At 41.4% G+C, this 12,231-nt stretch overlaps 1 protein-coding gene across 4 annotated transcripts in view; it reads left to right on the forward strand.

The window, feature by feature from the left end:
• Window positions 1–12,231, forward strand: part of ENPP2 (ectonucleotide pyrophosphatase/phosphodiesterase 2) — a 101,709-nt gene that overhangs the window by 59,549 nt on the left and 29,929 nt on the right. For 3 of the 4 annotated variants that reach the window (XM_045004711.1, XM_045004712.1, XM_045004709.1), the window contains exons 9-11: window positions 485–540; window positions 5,656–5,721; window positions 6,382–6,454. In XM_045004711.1, coding sequence (XP_044860646.1) covers window positions 485–540; window positions 5,656–5,721; window positions 6,382–6,454 — 195 coding nt within the window. Of the gene's footprint in view, window positions 1–484; window positions 541–5,655; window positions 5,722–6,381; window positions 6,455–11,292; window positions 11,446–12,231 lie in introns of all 4 variants that reach the window. The other variant, XM_045004713.1, reaches the window with a different exon arrangement.

Here is a 12,231-nt window from a genome sequence, read left to right on the forward strand (position 1 = left end):
TAATCTGACCCTCCACATAGCTGCAGGAAAAGGTGGGTGAGGTAATATCTTTTATTGGACCAACTTCTGTTGGTGAGAGAGACAAGCAATTTGAGCTTACATAGAGCTCTTCTTCATAATTCCCAGACCTGAAGAGGAGCTCTGTAAGCTCAAAAGCTTGTCTCTCTCTCTCTCTCTCTCTCCAACAGAAGTTGGTCCAATAAAAGATATTACCTTTCTAACACACTCTCTCATATCCTGGGATCACTTGGCTATAACACTGCATACCTCAGCATGGCTGACTAAACAATAATTCACTTCCCCAAAATCTGTATAGAACAGCATGTCTTCTTACAAATGCTCAAATATGAGATGGGATTCTAAAGGCTACACTTTACTTTCTTGTTTATGGTAGGAAAACATGTTTTGAAAAAGTTTGCTTTAATTTCCCTTTTTAAATCAAGACTTGAGTACTATTATAATCCTTTTATATTTTCCTCATTAGATATGGATTACTGCTACCAAGCAAGGGGTGAAAGCTGGGACATTCTTCTGGTCTGTGTAAGTGACCTTTATTTCTGGAGACCTGTAGCAAATAATTCAGACTTAATTTGGTGTAAGTAAATGTTCATTAGTTTCCCTGGCTCTAAACATTCAATATCTTCCCAGTTAAAGAAAACTGCCTTTTTTTTTTAACCCCTCCCACCCCACTTCCCGCCTCCCACTGTGGTTTCTTTATAATTTTGTTAAATAATATATTACAATGCAATATTTACCTTGGTCCAGATCTTGAAGACCTCTTTGTGCAGGGCTCCTGAGTTGAAAATAAGTGTGGTTGTGTTGTTAACATTCAGCTAAAGTTGAGCAATATAATTATCTGGCAGCTTAGTCTCACTCCATGTCTAGACTATGGGCGCTACAGTGACACAGCTATGGTACTGTAGTTTTATCTCTCTAAATGCCTGTTGTGTAGTTCTCCCCTCCCTCCTGGTTGCTGTAGGAATTCCACTTTCCCATAGCTAGGTCAAAGGAAGTAGTCTTGTCAACCTCGCTGCGTCTACAGCAGGGGTTAAGTTGGCAGAGCTAATGGACTCAGCTGTGTACATCTTTCACACCCCTGAATGCCATAGCTATGTCAATCTAACTTTTTAAAGTGTAGACCAGGCCTTATCAGCAACATATTCTTTTAACTCTTGGATGTGATAGGTGTTTATAGGAGCCTCTTCTGCCCTCCAAGCACTTACAGCATTTTGGCATAATGAAAATGTGCCAGCAGTGCAGCCTAACTAATTCAGAAATTTCCCCCTCAAATGGACAGTCATTTTTAAAAGACAAATTGTTTCATGTTTTGGATAAAATATCCTCTTCCCCTTGCTCCAATCCAGAAGACCATTCTGAGGCTCGCTGCTGTTTTTCTTGTTTACTGCCTAATCCCGCATTCAGCCAGCCATCTTTCTATCTGAAAATGGCTGGATAAGTATCATTTCTGAGCTTTGAAGAATTACTAGTGTGAAGTGAGATCACCCCGTTTTCTTTCTTCTGCCAAACTTTGGCAGCAGAGGTCCTGTTGTGGAACTCCTTGCTGGAAGAAAGCAGACTATGTTCAGATTGAAATATTAAATGGATCTTTCCCATTTTTTGATTAAAGGCTTCCACCAGAATTGTGCTCTTTAATTTTGAATATCACAGTGATATGTGCTATTTTGATGAAATGGGAATTTTCTGTCATTTTTTTTATGAATCCTATATGTGCTTCAGTTTCCCTCTGTATTTTGCATTCCTACCCAGTGGGGGCTACTGGGTTAAATCTGCTCTTGGGGCAGTGCAGGAGGCATGAAGTGTGTGTGTTGCCCAGATGTCTGTGGTGGACTTACTGCGTCATTAAAGGATTGGCTGAGGCTCACCAATGTCAATGGAAAATCTGGGAAGACCATGGAAATCCCTGGTGGACAGTACATTGACATCTAGCAATCAACAACCAAGAGGAAGGAGGTTTTCTCCCAACCTCTCAGCAGGAAAGCTGAACAGAGGCCAGCTCGAGAACAAAGGTCTGAGAGGTGACAGGCAGGGTATAAAGAGTTGACCTTTGGGAAAGGCTGGACTGCTGTCACCTTGGGCAGACAAAGGGACACAGAGATTGAAATGGAGTCCATAGCAGCATGGCTGACAGATTGCTCTGGTGTCGCCAGATGAACTATGCTTCTCTGTGCTAAGGACTTCCAGTGCTGTGTTCCAGTTGACTCATAAACTCTGCTTTGTTTTGGAAAGGCTGCCTGGTGTAACTGCAAATACTTGCTGAGGTGCCTGTGTCCCTGAAGAGAGTAAAAGTCTCTGACTAGGGGTATGTCTTCATTACCAACGTTGTGGCACCAGTGTTGGGGGAGAGCTCTCCTAGCGCTGTAAAAAGCCACCCCCATGAGGGGAGTAGCTACCAGTGCTGGGAGTGCGGCTCCCAGCGCTGGTGCACTGTCTACACTGCGACTTTACAGTGCTGAAACTTGCATCGCATTTGGGGGTGGGGTTCACACCCCTTAGTGAGACAGTTTCAGCACTGTAAAGTGGCAGTGTGGATAAGGTCTAGGAGTTTCTCAGGTGGTGTTGGGCAGAGCTCATGGTGTGAAGCAGGAGTGCCGAAGCTTAGAGGTTTAGTCTCTGAGGTGGTGAGGCTGCAGGGCCTACTCTTAAGAAAGAATGAGACCCCTTAGATCTGTGACAGCTATGAAAATGTCTGTGATAGACAGGAGCTCCCTCTGCCATGCCCCCACCCCAATCTGCATGAGTTCTAACTTGCTGGTTTAGGAGCAAGGGACCTCACTTATTTTCCTTGTCTGTTAGGAAAATATGCTACCACTAAATAGTCACACTGGGCAGGGTGACTAATGATTTTAAGTAATTCTCATTATTTTGAATCTATTGTGTGGTTTCATAATTAAAAATGCAAACTTGAAATAATTCTGGAAGTAGACATTCAGCCACTATGTCTGAAGAGTGTGTATGCTCCCCAGAATTATAGCGTGTGCACTTCTGGGTCGAGAATTAACTTTGTTGTTTGAGAATTTGTAAGTCATCCCTTAAGAAATTTAGCAAACCCTTTATTATTCCGAAATGATTTACATAATGGAGGATGCAGACTCTTCAAACTTGCCATATAGATAAACTCACTATATTTTGAGGAATTTGAGGAAAAATTACCATTAGGATTAATGGTAATTTTTTCCCCCTCTCCATTCTTCGTAACTGCAATTTACTTGTACAGGAGAAGCTGCTGAGTGTTGTACTACAGAGAATTCAATCACCTATTGTGGACTTCGACAGCATAGGGGGACAGCCGTGTAGTGAAACCATGAGCCAAAAAGAGAAATGCTGCTTTAACAGTTAGTGTCTGTGGTTCCAGATTATGACTAGTGCATAATTGTGTAACCTAATTGTGTGATCATTGCCCTGTAGTGACACCGTGCACAGTTATGGCTGTTTGGGTGTCTGAACTGTGCATTTCCATACCTTAGAATGTTGGGACTTCTTTTAAACTTAATCCAAGAAATTCAGAGTTAAGATTTGTAATGCTTGTTTTTGTGATAAATTACATCTCTCTAATGTTTATACCCTTAAATTACCAATATACATCTTAACTCCAGTTTCATATAGCTTTTTGTCTTTGAATACAAAAAGATGAGACATTTTAAAGATTAACAACTCTATTTAAAAATTCTTCTTCTAGTAGATATTAGTCTCGCTATCCAACTGGGAAGTCTCAGTATTCTTAAGGAGGTTTTAGCAGAATAAGAGTTTCAAAATTGTGAGCGTCATGGTGCTGATTGAATGACGGCATTCTAAATGCATCTGTAACTTTAGTGCCCTTGTGGCCAAGGTGGACTCTGCTCTGCAGGCAGCGCATGTAGGAATGCAGCAGGGAAAGTCCCTTCTACCCCAGGGCACCTGTTCCAAACCCCCCAGAGTGAACATGCACACACCAGAAGAGTACAATGAATATAGGAAAGGGAAATATTTATTCACAGAGGGATGAGAGGGGGAAAAGCAACATGGGGAATTATAGGGGGAGCAGTAAAACAGGGTTGCATTCAACACAAGTCCCCATAGGCCCAGTGATAGCACAGTCTGAAAGGGCAGGTGCCAAGCAATGTGTCTGCACAGAGTTCAAGAGTCCTGGGCAAAGTTCCAGTCCAGTGGTGAGTCTTAGGTGCTCCTGATCATATTTGGCGCCAGTAAACTTGCCCCAACAAACCCCTCCAGTGCCGCCTTCTGCCGCTCTCTGCAAAGCCACACAGAGTGACCACCTCCTCATTTACCTAGCTAACCACCTCCCTCTTTATTACCAATGCAAAGTCACAAGCCCCAGTACTCACGGCCTCAGACAGCTCTGGGCAGCAGCGATACTGGATCCAGCTCCGGTCTGTTGTCCTCCTCGGGCGATTCCTCCCCAACACAGTGCTCCCCCTCGGCTCCTGTCCTGGGGTTTCCCTGACCGGCCGCTTTGTCCTTCCCAGGCTTCAGGCAGGTTCTTGGCTGCTTCACTCTGTGAGGGCCTGCTTGCTGCAGTCCTTTATGTCCAGAGACACACACACTTGCTCTCCCCTTCTCTGCTCCACCTCCCGCCAACAGCACTTCCTCCTTCTGGAACAATCAGCGCTTCCCCCCTCAGGGAAAAAGATTTAAAGGGCCATGCTCTCTGAACCCCAAGGGGGTACATATCTAAGGGATAAATGGTTCATACCAATTTAAGCCCTGATTCAGTTCCCACTAAAGTCAATGTGAGCCTTTCTAATAACTTCATAAGAATGGCCACCCTGGGTCAGACTAAAGGTCTGTCTAGCCCAGTATTCTGTCTTCCCACAGTGGTCAAGCCAGATGCTTCAGAGGGAAATGAACTTCTGGCAAACAGAGGCTAGGGACACATCACTCCCCATTCTGGCTAACAGCCATTGATGGACCTATCCTCCATGAACTTATCTAGTTCTTTTTTGAGCTGTAATAGTCTTGGCTTTCACAACATCCTCTGGCAAGGAGTTCCACAGGTTGACTATGCATTGTGGGAAGAAATACTTCCGTTTATTTGTTTTTAAACCTGCTGCCTATTAATTTCATTTGGTGACCCCTAGTCCTTGTGTTCAGAGAAGGAGTAAATAACCCTTCCTTATTTAGTTTCTCCACACCAGTCATGATTTTATAGACTGCTATCATATCCCCTTTACTCCTCTCTTTTCCAAGCTGAAAAGTCCCAGTAGTAGTGGGAGCAGATCATGTAAATGCTATTAATGTGAGTAGTCCTTACTTAGGCTGGCAATACGTTGACTTCAGTAGAACTACCGTTATGAACAAGGACTACTCACATGAATAAAAGTTTGCAGGAATGGGTCCTTATCCACTGTTACATAGGATAGTAAACAAATGAACCATTTCCTTGAGAGTGGTGGCTCAAATGAGAAATAGAGGTTAATTGGACTATCTTTTCAGTATAATACATGGAGTTGCAGGAGATTTGCAGTAACTTGAGTTGGAAAATGGGAATGAAATTTGAATGTTTAATGAGCAAAAAAGAATATTTGGCTTGTCCATGATAGGTCCTGATTATGGTGTTGGATGCAGCTCATGGTATAGCTAATGATTATCTTCTCTGTACACAACAATAACTAACCCTATTTTTCTTTCGTGGTCTAGCGTCATCCCCCATGAACGCAGAATATTAACAATACTGCAGTGGCTAACCCTACCAGACAATGAAAGGTAATTCATGTAGTGTTCTTTTTTGTAAACTGCTAACTTATCTTCTCTTTAAAAGTAGCTGGAGCTGCAGAAATGGATGGAATGTTAGTGTTAAAAATTATTCTTCTTGCCAGCATTCAGTATTACTGTTCTTTGTAGCTCTTAGCTTTTAACCAGCAGTGTTTCAATCCTCCTCAAAAAACCTCTGATGCGAATGTCCTTTGATTATTGGGGAACATTTAATTACATGGATTAATGTTGGCCGTTTTATGCTACTTAGTCTAATGTGGCTTAATAAACTTCTAGGCAGTGGTAAATACAGAAGCTGCACCCTGAGGCTTGGGAAAATGTCAAGATCTTAATTGTGTTTTTTATTACACAAGTTCTCACATGCTGCAGACTGCATAGCCCATGTGAGCTGGTACCGTGATCTCTCCTTCTTACGGAACTAAGGGAGAGTGAGCTTCCTCCAACTGTGCCCTATGTGCTTCCCTGCATGTGTTCTGATATCTAATGAAGTTCTGGGGCAACTAATTGCTTAATCATGCTTTCAAAAACATCTGAGCAACAATTTTTTACATACGGCAAACAATAGTTGAAAGGCTGACTTAGCATGACCTGGCAATTTCTTCTTCTTTTGTGTTTGAAGGCAGACTATTCTGAACAAAATCTTTCTTTCAGGCCTTATGTTTATGCTTTCTACTCCGAACAACCAGATGCTGCTGGTCACAGATATGGTCCTTTTGGCTCTGAGGTTAGTATAGTTTTTTCCTGTATAAAAGTTACACATCTCAAGGATCAACCATGCCATCTATGGAGTATTTGCTAACACTTTACTCCTGAACTGAAGTGGCTTTCTTATCTCTCAGTGCTCTTCCTATCTGTCAGAAAGGGAAGACAATTGGCTAAAATAAACAAGAACTTATAACCAAGGGTCATTTGACATGAAGAACTGTCCCTCTGTATAAAGTTCACATTATGGATGTAGGTATTTGATTGGCAGAGGTTTCAGGTGTGAAATTAGCTGGTATAACAGCACAATGTAGTGCACCTTAATCAATTTACCCTTCTTAAAAAAATACCCTATATGAGAGAGCAGCAGAAAACGTTCTTTGTTTCTCTGATATGTTTCCTTGGGTGACAGGGGAGGGTGAATATTTTTTTTGAAAGTTGACTATCTGAAGAAGCCTGGATAGTACTCTATTCTAGAGTTGGAAATCCGTGGTTTTCAATATTCAGTCTATGAACAAGCGGTTTGGTTAGCCCTACAGTACTGTTCCCTCCGAAATGGACATAGGTGTCTTAATAGCATGAGATAGGGAGCTTTAAAATCCATCACTTCCCAGAGGTGCTTAAACCACCCTACTCTGTTTTGTCCACTGGTGCAGGCTCAGGAGTGGTGACAAAGGATTCAGAACTCTCATGAATTGCACTAGTTACTTACCAAATTACTACATTTTTCAAGAACGTGCAAAAAGCTTGTACAGGAGCATGTTATCTTGGGGAGGCAATATTGGTTCTACACCTAAATATTTAAACACTTGGCAGTTCATCTTGGACACTTTACTCAGGCAAAACTCTCACTGAATTCAGTGCAAATTGTGGAAGTGCCAGATCAGACTCTTAAAATTAAGACTGAATATATACACTTTTAAAGCAAGCAACTTTTTATAAAAGCAACAGCACTTAAAATTTTGGCGCTATTTCAGGTACCTGGACTTCTTGAGTTGCTGAAAGCACTTTGTTAGTAGCCCCATTCTCACAGTGCACTCAAGGGGTGCATATGTCCAGTATAATCTCTCAACCTGTTTGCATACAATCCTTGTATCTATTCCTGTTAGAGATGGGAGCACTCATAAACTATCCTTTAAAACACTTTTTAGAATGTCCAGGGTTCCATTTCAACTTCAGTGTTAACCTCTTCTCATTGTTCATTCAGTAATTTTCCATAAAAATCTCTAAACTCTGAAAAATTTCAGTCGGCGTTCCCTTTCCCTAATATCTGTCATGCCTGTAGATGAAGGCAATATCTCTGCTGTAACAGTCTGGATACAGACTCATAAGCAATAATATATGCATGTGATTAAAATGAAATGTGAGCCATTATTAATAAATCACTATACACCAGCAATGTCATCAGTGCAGTGCCAGGCAGAATAAAGACTCTCTGGTCCAAATAACTTACCATCTAAAATCTTTAAGCCAAAATATTTGCTAAAAAGGGAAGAGTTCTGTTTGACTGTCTGCATGTGTCTTCTCATTGTTGGCATTAATAGGCAATATAGGACTAACAAATCTTGTGCATCAAACTAAAAGAAAATAGTAACTTTAGACTGTAGCTTTCTACAGAACAGAGACACTTTCTCATTGTGGTAAAGTGAAAATTGAAGGTGAAATTGCCTATGTTCTTCAAATTTGAGCTCTAAACAGGCTCTTTGGACAAGCTCTCTTAGGACCTAACACTGTGAGGTGCTTAGCTCAGTCACTAGGAGCTGAGATTCTCAGTACCGTGTGGGATTAAGATGTTACCCAGTGGTAGAGTTTCTAGCTAACCCTTTCTCTATGCAATGTAGGAAGTTAATTGGGTCTTTCAGAAAACGGTGAAAAATAGCTATCCAGAAGAATTCTAAGATTATCTAAAGTCTAGCCTGTAATTGTATGACAGAAGCAGGGTGATTTAAGAGGTTTTTTTGTTAAATAGCTTCACAGATTGACTTTCATTGAATGAAGAACAGGCTGTTTTATGGATGAACATATTTCAGTTCCCAAATTTACAATGATGAGACATGATTTTGTAAATGTGGATTTAAAAACAAACACGCAGCTGTATAAGACTCGCTAGGGGCATGATTTCAGGTGGGAGGAGCTAGAAAGTATTATGTTTATCTTGATGCTTCTTCCCCCTGCCCCCCAGTTTCTGGGAGCTCTGAACATAAATCAGCTGGGAAGGAACCCCTCAGAGGGACCCCACTAAGCTGCTTCCTTAGTAATTGGAGCTTGACCTCTGCATGAAATCCATTCTTCTTTGTACAGAACTGGCAGAACTTAGACACTTGGAATGGTTCTGACCAGTTTTTCCTCTGTGGCAGTTGAGCAACACACTGGAGTTTGGAAACAAGCTCTTGAACATTGTGTAGTGTATTTAAGAGGTGTGGTTTTTTCTTTTTTTTTTTCTTTTCATTTTTCTTCCCCCTCAAGTCAAAATCTCCTTATAGTGAGTATGAGGCAAGAAGAGTTCACTAAGTTGAGGAGCAGCTTTGCTGCTGACATCTCTGGATGGAGAGAGGGGGAAAAAATATTCAATACACCTCTTGCAATGTCGATGGATGTTTAATGTAATTTACTAACTCACTAGCTATAAAATTATGATTTGGGCGGGGGGGGAGGATTTTTTTTTTTTTTTTTTTAAAAGACTTGATCCTGCCTTGTGCTGATCATTTTCAGCTCCCAGGGACTTCAGTTGACACTGAAACCTTGCAGGAAGTGCTCAACAGTCTATACAGTGAGTGCACAGTACCTTAAAATTTAGGAGTAAAAAGGAGTAGAAGCACTCAAAATTTGTGGGTGAAATTCTGGTTCCATTGATTGAACAGGATTTGCCCAATATGTTGACTACAATAACTTGCAGTATGTTTTATTTATTAGGTGTTTCAGTGTAAGTGAAGTTCATTACGCTAGAAGTGTAACGTTGTTTTTAATGGGACCTTCACAAACAGCTCTTTTGAACTAGGAAATTTGTTACAAAGCTTTATTTTCAGAATGTGTTGATGAGAAATTTAAAATGTATGCCTGCCCTTGGTTATTTCCGCAATTCTTTTTTTTTTTTTTTTCTCTTCCCTTCTGTGCTTCTGCAGTGACACTGATGGGTTGTCCTTCTGGGACGAGAGGCAGAGCTTTGGCTGGCTAGTTCCCACCTTTTGTTACGTCTAGAAAGGGGGGATGGATTTGTTCATCTTCCTGAGGGGCCCCCTACCCCCCAAAAAAAGAAATAACCCTATTCCGATTCTTTTCAAATGAGGCTAAGGTTTGGCTGGTTAACAAGAACTTGGCTTTTCTTCCTAGCTAACTTTTTGAAAGGGGAAAAAAAATATATACATACTACTGTAAGGGGTCTAAGTAGATCAAAACCTGTCATGCCTAAACTCTATTCCCGCTGCTCCTCTAACATGCCGTCTTGAGACGACTCTTTTAAGTGTTCAAAATATCTAGGTTTCTTGCACTGGCCAGTGTGTGTCTGGCACTGTCAAACTCTGGCTGAGTTTATTCAGGGACAGCGTAAAATGAGAATCCTTCCTTTCCCTGCTGCTCCTCTCATCAGGACTGCACAAAGCTTGAAACATTTTAAAAAGAAAACTCTGGTGCTGCTTTATTAAAATGCCTTTCTGGAGAGAGACGAATGAGACTGGACTAGAATCTCCTTTCCAGCTGCTTGCCTTGGAAGCAATGAAACAGCATGGCAGATGGTAACACTTTTTTGTTTGTTTGTTTTTCTTTCATAAAACTCTGTGACTGAACAACAGAGAAACTGGCAAAGTAGATAGAAGTAAATATTATAAATCACTGACTTTTTCCTCAAGCCCATTTAGCAGGTTCCTTTTCCCCCTACCTGCCTACTTAGCTGTATTATCTCCCTGTAGGTGTCACCTCACACCATTCACAGATGCTCCTAAGCAGTGCTGAGAACCCACAACTCCCATGAAAATTGATGGAAGGTGTTGGTGCTTAGCATCTCGCAGGTGCAGAACAGGCCAAAACTGAGAGCTGTGCTTGGCAACCCTGCATATCTTTAAAGTGGGGCTTATTGGTAAAAGGAACATCGGGCCATTCCAGTCTCCTCTTTCATAGCATTCACACACAAAAAATGAATAAACCCATTTCAAATGACTTATTTTAATAGATAATGTATTGCTCACAAACGGTGCCATATTGACAGCTCTGGAGACTGATGTCCTCAATTTATCCATACAACTAGTACAGGGTAGTCAGCAGCAGTGCAGATTTCTCTCACACTGCCCGTAACAAATTCTTAGATTATTCAGAAGGCGCAGTCTCCATGTTGGTTCAATCCTGCACTCTTTTCTAAGATTGCCACGGAGTGGTTGCTTTGTAATACACAGATGCTTCCAGCTGAACTGATAACCAGCAAGTCAAATGTTCCATGTTTCATTAAGATATGCCCCCACACAAGAATTTGCACACACAAAAATGTACACCACCAAAAATGTGAAGGTGATACTGTTACATATTTTGTGTATTTATTTGTATATTTTGTGAATTGAATTACACTTGAAGAGAAATACTCATAACACTACAGTATGTATTCATAAAAATTGGCCTGATCGACCTTCTCCTGAAATACCAGTTTCATTTGCTCTTATGTTAGTTGCTTGAGTAACTATCCCACTTTCAAGTACAATTTAGTGAGCTCCTCTGTAGAGCGAGACCTCTAAATTGTCCCTTTACCAACTCCTATATTATTGAAGAAGCGTTGATCTTCATGCTCTTCAATTTGATGACGCAAGTCACTATAGTATCTGATGCTAGCTGAGTCAGGATTTCTCTGAGTCCAGACATCTCTCTCCGCCAGTACAGGAGAGTAGTTATGGCTCACCTCTTACTCCGCCTAAGAGACCTAAGAGAAAGATTACTCCTAAGAGGAGACAGGAAAGACGAGTTGCATCTCCAAAGAAAAGAAGAAAAGTACATAGAGTGGATCAGTATTCTGCGGAATCCCGTCGGAACAAAGTAAGTTTACCTGTGTTCCAAAACTTTGTGACCGAAGTGTCAGTTTGAGGCTCTTATGTAGCTTAATTTTTGCAACTTGGACTCCCTTCCATACTTCAGTTGGGAATTCCAAAACAGACCTTCTATAACTGTACTGAAAGATCACTGCTGGCAAAGCAGCCAGGATATATTGAGTCTTTCGGGAACTATGTTCTTCCTATTTTAGACTCGGTTCACTCTAGGAAAAGCCCTTTTAGGACCTTTTAAAAATCCATTAAACAGAGGGAGCATGAAACAAATCTCTGGGAAGATCTTATCAGCATCACCAACCCATTAGATTTTTATCATGAGTCTCACAATATTGGGTGTCCTCCTTTAAGCCCCATTGCCTGGTATCAAGTGATTGTGAGAATCTTTCTTTCTTTCTTTCTTTCTTTCTTTCTTTTTCTTTTTAAAATAAAACCAAGTTTCTAGTCTTCATGGCTCTGGAGCAAAGTTGACAATGTGACCGGAGTGTAACCTGAAGGCTCAAAAACCAGGTGGCATGCACAAAAAAATCTCATTGGCTGGCTGAAAAATCCTGAGACTTTTGGGGGGGCCGGGGGATGGGGTGAAGGGCATGCAAATCATGATTTTTTGAACCCATGATTTTGGGTCTGGCAGTAATGCCTTATGATGGTACTTAAGTCTCTGAGCTTGGCTACACTTACAAATTTGCAGCGCTGCAGCAGGGTGTGAAAACACACCCTCTCCAGCGCTGCAAATTGCGGCGCTGCAAAGCGCCAGTGTGGTCAAAGCCCCAGCTTT

The sequence above is a fragment of the Mauremys mutica genome, chromosome 2, assembly GCF_020497125.1.
Source record: "Mauremys mutica isolate MM-2020 ecotype Southern chromosome 2, ASM2049712v1, whole genome shotgun sequence".
Taxonomy (NCBI): domain Eukaryota; kingdom Metazoa; phylum Chordata; order Testudines; family Geoemydidae; genus Mauremys; species Mauremys mutica.